The sequence below is a fragment of the Pteropus medius genome, unplaced genomic scaffold, assembly GCF_902729225.1.
Source record: "Pteropus medius unplaced genomic scaffold, Ma_sr-lr_union100, whole genome shotgun sequence".
NCBI lineage: Eukaryota > Metazoa > Chordata > Mammalia > Chiroptera > Pteropodidae > Pteropus > Pteropus medius.
This window is the reverse complement of record NW_024352839.1, coordinates 792,489-806,458: the sequence shown is the minus strand read 5'-3', so window position 1 is coordinate 806,458 and position 13,970 is coordinate 792,489. Positions and strand designations below refer to the sequence as shown.

General features: G+C 45.9%; 1 protein-coding gene across 2 annotated transcripts; it reads left to right on the top strand.

Moving 5' to 3' along the window:
- The first annotated feature begins 4,229 nt into the window (after positions 1–4,229).
- Positions 4,230–13,218, top strand: UPK1A (uroplakin 1A). 2 transcript variants are annotated; one of them, XM_039850178.1, is made up of 8 exons: positions 4,230–5,110; positions 5,394–5,482; positions 7,016–7,216; positions 9,588–9,662; positions 9,788–9,895; positions 10,937–11,116; positions 12,438–12,521; positions 12,604–13,218. In XM_039850178.1, exons 2-8 carry the CDS (start codon positions 5,402–5,404, stop codon positions 12,646–12,648), a joined length of 774 nt encoding a protein of 257 aa, XP_039706112.1. In that variant the 5' UTR covers positions 4,230–5,110; positions 5,394–5,401; the 3' UTR covers positions 12,649–13,218. The 2 variants fall into 2 exon arrangements, with proteins under 2 accessions (XP_039706112.1, XP_039706111.1); XM_039850177.1 differs by lacking the exon at positions 12,604–13,218 and having other exon boundaries at positions 10,937–12,525.
- The last annotated feature ends 752 nt before the right edge of the window (positions 13,219–13,970 follow it).

Genomic DNA, 13,970 nt, shown 5'->3' with positions numbered 1-13,970 from the left:
TTAAAGCAGAGACCTATATGTTGGAAATGCTCTCTAAATATTAATTCCTGCTAGAACATCAGGCTCCTATGACACACTAAGGAACTTTGCTTTCTCACAGTCTTTTTTTTTGCTAAGAACTCTTAACATGAGATCTACTCTCAATAGATTTTCAGTGTACAACACAGTATTATTAACTACAGGCACAATATTTTACAACAGATCTCAAGAACTCTTCATCGTGTGTAACCGAAATGTTATTCTCATAGATTAGCAAGTCCGCATTTCCCCCACCCGCCAGCCCTTGGCAACTGCAATTCTACTCTCTGTTCTAATAAGTCTGAGTATTTTCTATACCTCATGTAAGTGGAATTATGCGCTATTTGTCCTTCTGAGACTGGCTTATTTCATTTAGCATGATGTCCTCCAAGTTCTTACATGTCGTTGTATATTGTAGGATTTCCTTCTTTTCTAAGGCTGAATAATATCCCATTCTATGTATATATCGTATTCCCTTTGATATAAATGTTCCTTCCTGCCTTTTACCTGGGGGCCCCAGTCTTTTCTTCCAATGTCCCTTCCTCCAGGAAGCTTTCCTCTATGCCCAGCCTGGGTCAGACACCTCCTCTGGGCTCACACATTCATCTTTGTTTTCTCCATTGTGGCTCTGATCACTCCAGCCTGTGCTTCTTCCCTCAACGCCTTGATCATTTCAGCATTCCCCTGACCACTCTGCACTGTCACTTTCTACTGAATGTCTTTCTCTTGTGAGTGGAGGGACAGAGCTGTCTTGATCACCACTGCGTTCCCAGCACCACCTCACACAGGGCTGGACATGAAAAAGCTTATACGTGCACCACGCCCTTAGTGCTTAGTTCAGGCCTGATCCTATATTTGGTGCTCAATAAATATGAGAGAAAATAAAAAGACCTCTTGAGTTCCTCCGCCCTAGTGCTTTCCTCCTTGCTTCACCATCGCACGCCATGTCCTAGTCTCCCCCTGATCACTCTTTCCCTCTCTTTCCTTTTCTCTCTTCCTCATCCCACACTTCACACTCGTCCCAGTTGACTCTGAAATCTCCATTTCTTGGGCGCAACATTCAGCTGCCCCACCCCTTCCCATGAATTTCAGGCTTTCCCTTGCTGAACTGACCCAAAGGAGCACCTGAGATTCCAGCCTTGACATATTACCTTAGTGCCCAAACTTGAGGTCTCACAGGGTTGTTAAGTCTGCATACCTCTATGTTGCCATTGATGACATTTTTCTATATCATCTTTGCCAAAATGAATTCATTTGGAAAGGAAATTTTAACCTATGAAATATTCTTGTAAAAAAAAAATGGATGAGCTAAAGCCACATATGTGATTAAAAAAATCTCAAAAGCATAATGTTGAGGTAAAAAAAAAAAAAATCAATTGCATGAGGATACATACAAGTTCTATAAAGTTTACCTGAAAATCTAAAACTATTCTATACATTGCTGATGAATATATGCATATATATTAAAAATATGAAAGCATGCATGTGAGTGAAAACCCAAAGGCTAACAAACATTTGAAGATGTTCAAAATCATTAGTAATAAGAGAAGTAAGAATTGAAATAATGACAGGTATCACTTTACACTGAATTACTCTGTCAAAAACTAGAAAACTGGATAATGCCAAGTGTGAGTGGTGGTGGAAGCATACTGGAACCCCCATGAACTCTTGGTTGGAGGGTGGAAGGAGACAACTATTGCGGAAAGCAATCTGGCACATACATATCCATGACCCAGCAATTCTGCTCCCTAAGAAAAAGACATATAGGTCTCTAAGGGGCCAGGCATGAAGGTGATCTCTGCAGCATTATTTATAGTGGTAAGGGGGAGGGGGAGTTGTAAGTAGTCTGGTGTCCTCACTGGGGAGGAGACAGTACATTCTGGAAGACGCACACTGGGGGTGTCCCAAGCAACCCAGAAGCCATGGACTCAATGTGCTCAGACTAACGCGGATGGATCTTAAAATCATAGTGCTAAGCAAGAAAAGTAAGAATAGAATGAGTGATTTAACACAATTATGGGTATGTAAATTAGAAAATATTTGTACAGGAAACAATGGTACCCATTTTACAAGAACACGCCCAACAAAAAAGATACATACGACGATATTAGAATGTTTGCCAGTAGAGCGCACTGAAAGAGACTGGGATATGGGGATATAAGGAAATAAATTTAAACAAGAGATGTCTTGTGGGGAATAATGAACTATAAACTGAAGGTATGGGATTAACTCAACCCATGACACCTGAGATCTAAAGAGGAAGACAGGGGAAGGGGTGTGGAGGATGATGAGTTCCAAATTTAGCAGAGAAATTATCTCTAGGCTGAGATCAAGTGGCTTCAAATGCCATCTACAATGTATACCACTTATAAATAATCAGCAGTTAATATAGAAAATTACTTAGGACAAAGCTGGGTGGGAGAATTTGGTCATTTGCTACATTAGTCTCTACATTCCCTTGTATACGTGAATATTTTATAATAAAAGTGTTTGAGAAAACTTTCACCGACCATGGAAAACAAAGCATCTTGTCTTAATAATAAATATAGTAATAATAGGCCACTAAATTCCAAACTCTGAGGCCTGTTGAGAGCTGCTCTAAGCAAGGCTTAGAGACAAGTTTATGACACAATGGCATCAAACTTCTGAGCTTTTTTCATGCCACCATCAGGATTAAAACTGGATCATTTTCTCTTCACAGGAGTTTTATGTCATTCCATGCTATTTCCTTTCACATCTGTAGACAGCTTAAAATCATCTCGTCTGCCACCTTTGGAAAACACTTTTTTGTTGTTGTTGTAGTTTTTTTTTTTTATGTATTATTTCTTTTTATGGTGACATTGGTTAACGAGGAAAACGGCACTTTAACACAGTGAATATGTCTCTGAAAGGATTTCCCCTCTTTAGAAGACTTTATAATGAAATATATATGTATACAGAAAAGTGCACTTATCATGAGTGTACAGCTTGATGAATTTTCACAATCTGAATGCCCCCCCATGTAGTCAGTGTCCATATCAATAAAGAGAAGTTCCCTTCCTGTCACCTCCAGTCACAGTGCCTCAGGGGTAACCACTCCCCTGACTTTTATCATCCTAGATTGGTTTTTCCTACTCTAGAACTTCGCATCTAGAATCACACAGTTGTAGTCGTTTGAGTGTGGCTTTTTTCATCTAGCATAATCCCTTTGAGATTCATTTCTGTAGTTGCATGTATCAATAGTTTGTTGCCTTTTATTGCTGAGTAGTAGCCATTGTATGCAGGTACTGTAATGTACTTACCCATTCTACTATGAAGAGGCATTTGGGTGGTTTCCAGTTTGGGGCTATTATGAAAACATTCACAGCATTCGGTAGACAGAAACAGAAGAATTTCTAGGGACGAATGGCTGGTTCACAGGGTAGGTGTATGTCATCTTTAGGACATCTTGGCATCGTGATTTTTAAAAGGAAATAGCACTTCAAAATGTATTGTTTGAAGATTGGCTTACATAATAGAAAGAATAGGGAAAATTTAAGTTTGACATCAAAGTACACTGGCTTTGTACACTGGTTCATGCTTCAGAACAAAATGGATACCTTTTATGACTGGTGACATATTAATGTCCCGTCGATGAAACCTTTTTGCTTTTACTAGACATTTTATATAACTTCCCACTACTAACAGTTACCAACTATTTGAAAATAAAAATATTTCATATTTTTAGCCTGGTCCTATTACTTGGCAAGTTATTTTAGCTAAACCTTATAAAATATACTTGATAGGCCATGTACATTATTATTTAAATTCCTCATTAGTCCTTAATATAAATGTAAATCAATAGAAAAACTATTTTAAATGTAAAGTGGATTGACTAAAAACCCTTATGCATTTTAATTGGAAAATATTTCATGTATCTTACGACCAAGCCAGTGTCTTGACAATAGAATTTTAAGTTCCGTTTGTTTACCCATTTTGCATATACCCGGGGCGCTGCAGCTCATAGAGAAAACGCGGTGAATATTCTGGTCCTCGAGGCTGAGAAGTTCTGGGGAAAAACTGGGAGCCCCAAGCCACTATTTTCGCTTGCGGAACCGGCCTTCTGCCACTAGGGGGCGACATCGGACGGAAAGCGGGCCTCTCCGGAGCGCTGCAGGTGAGGCTTGGCCACTTGCTGCACATCAGACTGAAAGATATCCTTGGCACACATCCCCGCACTAAGTTCCCACTGCCGCCCAGGAAGATAGTCTGATGATACCCATTCTGCGGATGGGCAAATGCACATGCCAAGTCGTTCGAGACAGAGAAAATGGAACTGGGATTTGAACCTAGGTCTCTTTGATTCTGCAGCCTGAAGATATTTCCACCCTTGGCTGCTTGCTGTGCCCCTGTTTTGTCCCTACTTGTGTGTGATGGTGGTGGTGGAACGGGAACTTTGCTCCCATCGATTCAGTGTGCCTCCTCCTTTTTTTTGCACACTTCTCTTCCCCTCGTTGTACACTCATCTCAAACTCCCTCACACACCATCTCCTGCCATTTTCTCTCAGCCTACAACCCATATAATCCGCCTTCTGAGCATCCCACCTACCTGCTCTCTCATCTGCTCCCCACCTCCCTGCCTTGGTCCAGACCTGTTCTTGCCAGCCAGGATCCCTACTTGGGCCACCCCCCGGGCTCCCAGCCTTGGAGAGGTGGGACCACCAGCAGAGGAGGTAGTTCTGGGATTCTGAATTCATATGCAGGTTTGACTTGTATCTCCCTCCTGTTCTCAGGAAGGCCCAGGTCCTAGGAGAGACATCAGGTGGTGCACTCACTCTCCCAACCCCACCCCTCCACCACCATGACAGCCTGGGAATCAGAGGCCACTGGGCACATCACCTTGCCCATGTGGCCAGACACCAGCATAGTCTGGAATTTCAGGTTTATCAATCACTTGGGGTTGGGGGTGGGGACACATAAAGCTGTTCTTTCTCACTGGTCTGCCTGCTTGACCTCTTGTCTCCTCCTCCAGCCACCCTCCCCGCTTCCTGGGAGACTGGCCCAAGGAGGGGCCTGGGCATATATAGGGAGCCGCTTCGGGAAGGGCTGGCCAGAGAAGCTTCAGGCAGAGAAGGTGAGGAGAGGCCTCGGAGTCTGGATGGGCAGGGGGAGCTGGGAAGGTCTGAGGCTCAGTGAGTGCCTGGCTTCCCTGTGAGCCACACTTTCCTCTTCTATAAACTGGCCCAACGCTGGGGTCGAGGGAAGCGGGGCTCATACAGTACCAGCCTGAGCCCAGCAGAGAGCCCAGCAGGGAGCAGCCCCTGGCAGCTGGGGTGTGGAGTGGGGCAGTGGGTCCAGCTGGGCTCAGCTTCCCCTCCTGGTCTTTGCCTGGCCTCATCCTTGATCGTGTGTCTCAGGCAGGACCATGGCTTCTGCAGCAGCAGAGGTGGAGAAGAGGTCTTCGATTGTGGTGGGGCTGCTGGTTGCAGGCAACATCATTATTCTGGTGAGACATCCCCAACTTGGGAGCCAAGTGGGTGGGCAGGGAAAAGGTGCAGCCCTGAGCCTGGGGCTGGGGGCTGAGGGCCCAGGACTCCCCAGCAGGCTAGTGCTATGGGCTCCCACGTCAGAGCAGCCTGGTTTCGAATCCCAGCTCTGCCTCTTCCTAGCCGTGTGACCTTGAGCAAGTGATTTTACTTCTCTGTGCCTGTTTCTCCATCTATAAGATTATATCTTCATTGTGGGGATATTTATGTGGATTAATTCATGTGTGACCCTCAGCTCAGAAAAAGTGCTTGACAAATGCTACTATCATCATGAATGTGATTACGGACATAAAGTGTCTGCTTGGCACACAGGGGCCCATAATAATGAATAACAATGTTTTTACCTAATATTTAATGTTTTGTTTTTATTAAAATATGTGATACCCGTACATGGCTCTGGAGGCAGAAAGCCTAGTTTCAAATCCCAGCTCTGCCACTTTTTATTGTGGGACATGGGGCCAGTGATGTCACCTCCCTGAGCCTCAATATTTTCTCATCTGGAAACTAGAGATAAAACAGTAATGCTGAGAGGATAAAATGAGTTATTGGATTAGTGTGTTTAGACCAGTTTGGTGCACGTGGTTACTCTTTGTATTGGCCAGAACAACAATGTACACTACAGCTGGTAACAATAACCATTATCACACAGAAACCAGTTAAGAGGCCCAATGCCTGGCACACAGTAAGTACTCTAGGAGTGTTAGTTTAATTATTGTCAAAAGTATCCGCCAGGAAGTTTCCTCTCTCTTGCTCTATATTCCTCATCCCACAGGTAACCAGATGTTGAGTTTCTCCAACATTGCAACAAATACAAGTAATAGAAGCATATATACCTATTTTCTCCCCTTTCTTGCCCCAAATATAGCTCATTCCACCTCCTGTTTCGTGCTTCCTATTTCCTCCTGCTCACATGGCCTGTAGGCCACTTCACAGGAGTCCTCAGAGAACCTCCTTGCCCTTTTTCACAACTGCATAGCATTCCATTGTGTGGCATCCTGGTTCCTCTACCCACGGTGCTACAGAGGATCACATTTCGGGTTTGTGATTGTCTCACATGGGTTGGTGCATGTGTAGGGTTGATTTCAGCAAGTGGAATTGCTAGTTTGAAAGGTTGATGCATTTGTAATTGTTCTGACGATGGCCAGAGTCCCCTCTTCAGGGAATAACATGAGTAAGGGAGGGCGGGTTGACCGAGCATCTCCTCTGTGCCAGGCATGCGCTCCAGGCTTTGCATGTGGCATCTTCTTTCATCCTGGAAGCAACTGGCAGCTGGGGTGAGGCAGGGGTCTTGGCTGAGCCCTCCCTTTCCTCCTGGCCTTTGTCCAGCCTCATCCCTGTTCATGGAAGGCAATGTCTTTGCCACTCTTATTATGTGTCCACTTTACTGAGCGGGCTGTGGAGGCTCAGAATGGAGAAGAAGCTTGCTCACTGAGACTCATGCAGCTGGGGCTGCTGCCCCCGAGCACGTCTTGCTAACCAGCTGCCCTATACAGCTGTCAGGCCTGGCCCTGTTTGCCGAGACAGTATGGGTGACAGCTGACCAGTACCACGTGTATCCACTGATGAGCGTCTCAGGCAAGGAGGACATCTTTGCTGCTGCCTGGATCGCCATCTTCTGCGGCTTCTCCTTCTTCGTTGTGGCCAGCTTTGGTGTGGGTGCAGCTCTGTGCCGCCGGCGGTCCATGATCCTCACGGTGAGGCCCCAAGAAGAGGGGATGGGGGCAAGTGGGCATGAAGATCATCCTCATAGAGTCATATTAACAACCACCACCACCGCCGCTGATGTGTATTCAGCATGGCACCACCCTTGAGCCTTATGGAAATCATTTCATTTCCCCTTCCTATAACCCAATAACCTAGCTCAGCCATCACCATCATTTAAGAAAGAAAACTGGGGCACAGGAGAGGAAGGGAAGGAAGCTCTCTGCACAAGAGGATGGCTCTTGAGTAGCAGAACTGGGATTTGAACCTCAGCTATTTGGTCTCCAGAGTCTGTGCTCTTGAGCTCTGTGGATAACAATGACAATAATAATAGCACAGCTACTATTTATTGAGTGCTCACTACTTTCTAAATGTTTTACATGAATCAATTCATATACCTACATACCATGAGATATCATCATCATCATCATCATCATCATACTGTGAGCCCATTTGACAGAGATGAAATCAAGCCTCAGAGAAGTGAAGTCACTTATTGAGGTCACACAGCAAATGAGTGGGAGAGCCAGGATTTAAACCCAAGCAGTTCAGAGCTTGAGCCTCTCTGTGCTCTCAGTCTCTTCCAACAACAATAACTGCAACAATGCCCACAATTCCCTAGGGCCTCTCACGTGCCTGAAACTAGGCTAAACAGTTTAGAAAACAAGCTCCCTCAACCCTCCTAGGGTAGAGAAACCTCCGAAGGTAGTGTTTCTCTACCCATTTACCAGATGAGGAAACTGAGCTTCAAAGAGGCCAAACCCCAGGTGATAGAGAGAGCAGCGATGCCAATCCTGTCCCCACTGAAGCAGACCTGACGCTGTGCTTGCTCTACGGCTGAGGGCCCTTTAGATTGCCAGGAGCATCTACTTATTAAATTAACTAATGTTTATTAAGCAAGAACCATGTGCCAAACCCTACACTAGGCACTGAGGCTATCTAGTAAGCAAATCATAAAGCCCTTGCCCTGGGAAGGATGCTCTGAGGAGGGAAGACAGTGACTAGCGAAGGGAGAGCTGGAGCTGGGGAGTGGGCATGGGAGGTCTCACAGCCAGAGAAAGCAAAGGCCTGTGGGTGATAAGGAGCCTGTGTGTGTATCTGCAGGAAGAACATTCCAGGTGGAGGGAACAGCAAGAGCAAAGTCTCGGAAGCCAGAGGAGGCTAGGAGTCCAGAGTGGTTGGAGCCAAGTGGGGGAAGGGATGAGAGACAAGATGAGGTGAGGGTGGACAGGGAAGGGGGCAAAGAACAGTGAAGGATGGGTATGGAGGATGAGGGGAGAATGGGAAGGCGGGTCTACCAGGTGGGCTTTGGTAACGACTGGCTTTACCGTCAGTAAGATGGAGCCGTAGAAAAGCTCTTTTCCTTTCCTTTCCTTTCCTTTCTTTCCTTCGTCCTCTTTTTTAAAATTTCTTTCCTGCATTTAATTCTCTAGCATAACAATTTAACCAAAGCCTTAAAAAAAAGTTCATTCAACTAGGAAAAAAGAAATGTTTGTGTCTGTCTATCTCCCCTATTAGTTTGTCATTAACTAAGATGCAGATTTTTTAAAAAAATTATAATGGGAAATTTCAAACATAGACTAGGGAGAATGGCATGATGAACCCTACTTACCCATCGCCTAGTTTCCACATGACCAGCCACAGACTTGCCAACTTTCTCCCCTCGACTCCATCCTCTCTGCCTGCCCACTTCTTTCTTTCCTGGGGTATTTTGAAGCACATTCCAGACACCAAGTCATTTACCTGTAAATACCTGAGTGCACATTTCTGAGTGATAAGGACGTTGTTGTCAAGCAGTTGGGCATGTGGTGCTCCATCACCTCATCTCTTGGCAGTGGAGCTGGCATATCCACCCCCCATCCCCTGTTGCTTTAAGGGTGAGGGTGAGGGGTGAGGACAGGAAAATAATTTTCAATAAACACCAGTCAAAGATTATTTTCCTATTTTTGCACAACCATTATACTACTGGGGCATCTGTAAAATTCACCCTAGTTTCTTCATATCGATCTTTCAATATCCAGTCTATGTTCAAATGTCCCTGGTTGTCTGGAGAATGCCTTTATTTTTTATCTTTTCTAGAGTAGACATTCATTTTATTTCATTCAAGACTACAGTTAACTTCGGGAAATACTTTACATATTTTTTGTTGATTTCATTTTCCCCTAACATTTTATTATGAGAATTTTCAAACATGCAGAAAAGGTAAAAGACTTGAACAGCCATTTTTAAATTGCATTTCTATCCATCAATCCATCCCTTGCGGGTGTGTGTGTGTGTGTGTGTGTGTGTGTGTGTGTGTGTGTGTCTTGTTGTGCTTTGTCCTGACTGGGCTGTCTGTTCCTCCCTCCCTCTGTCTTTCCTCAGTACCTGGTGCTCATGCTCATCATCTACATCTTCGAGTGCGCCTCCTGCATCACGTCCTACACCCACCGAGACTATGTGAGCCAGGCAGAAGCGAGGAGAGAAACATGACTTTGTGGGGGGAGGAGGGTCTCAGGCTGAAGGTGGAGGTCAACCCCTCTCCCCATCCAGCCCCGCTGGACCCTATTCCTGGACCTCCACAGATGGTGTCCAACTCATCCCTGATCACCAAGCAGATGCTGACATTCTACAGTGCAGACACGTACCAGGGCCAAGAACTGACCCGCCTCTGGGACCATATCATGATTGAGGTGAGTGAGGGTGGGTGAGGGTGGGTGGGGAGGGCTGGCTGGAGGACCTGGGGCTCTGACCATAGGTATAAATAAGGCTCCCACTATGCCCACTGGTAGATAATATCTACTCATGTGGTTCTTATGAGGGATGCTCAGTCATTGTAATTTTCCAGATGAGTGAACAGGCCCAATAAAGGGAGTCACTTGTCCAGGGCCATATGGTTGGTAACTGGCAGAGCTGGGATCCCAATCTGGTAACCTAGATCCAGAGCCTCTGCTTTTAATCATTACATGTATTGTATTAACAACAACAACAACAACAACAAATTGAATGAGCACTAACTTCTGTTTAAAGCTTCTTTAATCGTTACAATGACTTTTAAAGCTTCTTTAAAAGTGTCCAAAGCACTTTTCAAGCTTCTTTAATCCTTACAACCACCCATAAGAGAGTTCAACATTTTATCAATGAGGAAACTGAGGCTAGGAGTTGAGTGGCTTGCAGGAGTTCACACAGCTGGTAGGTCACAGAACCAGAAGAGTTCAAACCGGATGCTAGGTTCCAGAAACCACCTTCTTAATTAAACCCAAGATGATATGGCAGCACAGAGGAGAATTTTGAGGATGCAAGCGAAACTGAGGTCTCAGTTAGGCTCAAGCCATATAGCTAGCCAGGACGGGAACCCATGTTTGAAAGAGCCTATGTTTTCATCTTTCAGGGGCCACAAATTAAACACCCACAGGGGCTGGGAGAAGCCAGAAATCTGCCTTTTGGTGTCATTTACCTCAGGTTTCATTGACAGCTAATTCAAAAGAATTTAAAAATCAATCACAAGTGTGCATTTGATCCAAATCCCCCATCAGCCTCTTGGTCTTGGAACAAATATGTTCTGGTCCTTGCTCACACACACAGATACTGCCCTCATCTTTGAGGCCCAGGACATGGGGAAGTTGGGCCCAGTTGTGGCTCAGGATAACCTTGCCCTTCCTTGCCGTGCGAGCACAGGTGCGTGGCTGTCCACTCTGAGCTGGAGCCTGCCTGACTCCTGCCTTTTTTTCCAGCAAGAGTGCTGTGGCACATCTGGTCCCATAGACTGGGTGAACTTTACATCAACCTTCCGGGAGGCCACCCCAGAAGTGGTATTCCCCTGGCCCCCACTGTGCTGTCGGCGGACTGGCAACTTCATTCCCCTCAGTGAGGAAGGCTGCCGCCTGGGCCACGTGGACTACCTGTTCACCAAGGTGTGTCCCCTCCCTGCTGCTTCATCTGTCTGTGGTTTCTCTGGCCCTCTCTGCTTCTTCTGGGTCTTCCTCTCTCCCACCGTCTCTCTGTTATCTCCTTCTCTCCTCTCTAGCTTTCTCTTTCTCTTACTTCTCTCTGGTTCTCTCAACTCTTGCTCTATCTGTCCTCCCTCCCTCTACAAGTCAGTGGGATGCACACAGGGTCTGTCTCATTCAGACCTGGCACCTGCAACTTTTCTCAAGTTGTCTGGGAATACGAGCAACAATAATAATATCAATAGCAAAATACCAATAACAACCCATATTTATTGAACTTCTACTTTATTCCAGGCATCCTTCTAAATGCTTTAAGTTTTTATCTTATTTCTTACCATAGCCTGATGAGGTAAACATGATACTTACCCCATTTTACAGATGGTAAAACTAAGCAGTCACTTGCTAGGGAGGGATGGAACTGGGTTTGATTTTAGGCAGTTAGGCACCAACCAGGTGCTTTAACTACTGCAAGTGGAGTGCAGAGGCAGAGAGAGAAACCAGAGGAGGTTAGACTAGGAGAACTGGTCCCAGTGGTCCCTCTGGCTGCTCTTGGCTGCCTGGGTACCTTTGGCGGCATTTCTTAGACCAGGTGTCATGGGGAGGAGAGCCTGTGTGCAAACCATCGCCACACTCAGAGTCAGAGAGCCATGTTTCCAGCTCAGACTCCGTGCCGAGTGCTTACATGCATCATCTCGTGAAATCTCCACAACTGCTTTTGAGGGCACTGTTGTTACATTCACCACTTCACAGATGGGAAAACTGAGGCTCAGAAGGTCAGACTCATACATAGGTCCCATAGCTCATAAATGGCAGAGCTGGACCCCCAACTCGGTCCTACCTGACTCCAGAGCACACACCTTGAACCTTTGTTCTTGGCTGCTCCCAAGTCGGGGCAGGGGTTTACATGAAGGTGACTACTGTGAGGCTCTGGCCCAACTCGGCCTTATCTCTAAATGAGGAGATGTCAGAACTGGACTGATCCTAAAGGCATATTTCAAATCCTTAGAAGTTGTTGGCAGCATGGAAAGTCAGCTCTAAACAAAATAGCCCTCAGGTTGTCATGATCACTATCAGGGCAGCACCTGCTTATTCAGGACCTGGACTCAAGGTCGCATCCGTGCTCCCTGAAACCACCATCGGAGATAGACACTGCCATGATCTCCATTGCACAGTGAGAAAACCAAGGCTTAAGGAAGGGGCTTTCCTGAGGGTGCACAGTGACTCTTGCTTTCAGCAGGCAGCCTCTCTGGGCATTTTCTCAAACCTCCATTTTCCCCCTGCCCAGGGCTGTTTTGAATACATTGGCCATGCCATTGACAGCTACACGTGGGGCATCTCATGGTTTGGGTTTGCCATCCTGATGTGGACGGTGAGAGGCGGGGAGCCTATGGGCTGGGTGGGATGTGGGTGAGGGGCTGGAGCACCCCTCACCTGACTGCCTCCTCACCCAGCTCCCTGTGATGCTGATAGCCATGTATTTCTACACCACATTGTGAGGAACAAGAAGGGAAGGCAACGTGCACACTTTGGCCTCGTCCTCCTCCTCTCCTGCTTCCTCCAGCTGAGGCCTGGATGACTGCCTCATCCCTCCCCTTCCCACCTCCCTCATCCTTCCCTCCTTCTACTCTCAAGATCTTTTACCAAGTTTCCGAGCCCTCCTGGGAGTTGGGAGTGCCCTGAAACTCCTGGACATGTATGCATGGACCCTAAGCTCTTAACCTCATTTTATTTGGTTAATTCCTGGCCCATCTATCAGTGCCAATTTAAAGTCCTGTCCTCAGATCTCACCATCCCAACTCCAGATGCCTCTCTTGTAGCTAGCTCCCTGAGCTCCTCCTTCATGGTGCATGTCACCATTATTATGGAGTAGTTTGTGATTGTCTATTTAAGCTCTGGTAGATTGGGATTGCTGTGAGGGGAGGGACAAGTTCTGTCATGGTCACTTTATTGTCCCCAGCATTTCCCAGCACCAAGATGAGCATGGATATTCAATAAATATTTGTTGAATGAGTTAATTTGTTTTCTTCTGGGGAAAAGCCGAATGAACAAGAACTCTTCCAATGGAAGTGGCAAGAGCTCAACTGGCACTAACTGAAACATAAAATCGAATTTATTGGCCCGTGTAACTGAGTCAATAGGGCTGGATCCAGGAGTTCAGTCTAGGTTTCCCAGAAATATGCTTCATTTTAAGGCAGGATTTCTCTGCAACACCAGACATACATCTTTATAGCTAAGCGACACAGTGGGGAGAAAGAGCCTCAGTCCCAATAGCTTTAGCCAAGGTCAGGGATTGTCTTGGTTTAAGTTCTAGGCCCACTCTTTGGTTAGGGGAGGGAGGGCACCTGGGTTAATGATGCTGCTAAGGATGCACCCCGGTAGTGTTAGGGAAGAGGCTGTTTATCAAAGGAAAATCAGAATGCAGGGCTGTTGGGCCAGTACAGGTGGCAGACATCCTCCTGTGAGGGACTAGAGCTTCCAGCAAGTTCTCTAAAGGGTACAAGACAGACTGCATCTCATCATTGCTCTTTTGTCCTCTCTGAATCAGTCCCATCCTCTGGCCATTTAATAGCAATTAGGCACTGCCAGGAGGACCTGGTGTCCTTCCCCATCAAATGAAGTTTCTTAGGGTCCTCATGTATTCCACTGGTCTGCTGTTGGTCTGCAATTGCGGAATTCAGATGTTAGCTTTTTAAAATATATTTTTAAAAATCTGTAATGGTCAAAGAACTCATTATTTGTTAGGGTGAAAAATTGGAAACAACCTAATATCCATCATCAGGGGACAGGTTGTACAACTCATGTTATAGCCTTGGACTGG

Bases quoted from the DNA above. Each gene is read 5' to 3' on its own strand.
- UPK1A (XM_039850177.1), top strand. From the start codon at position 5,402: ATGGCTTCTGCAGCAGCAGAGGTGGAGAAGAGGTCTTCGATTGTGGTG. The intron at 5,483-7,015 runs GTGAGACATCCC...TGCCCTATACAG, and splicing joins CAGGCAACATCATTATTCTG to CTGTCAGGCCTGGCCCTGTT. The intron at 7,217-9,587 runs GTGAGGCCCCAA...GTCTTTCCTCAG, and splicing joins GGCGGTCCATGATCCTCACG to TACCTGGTGCTCATGCTCAT.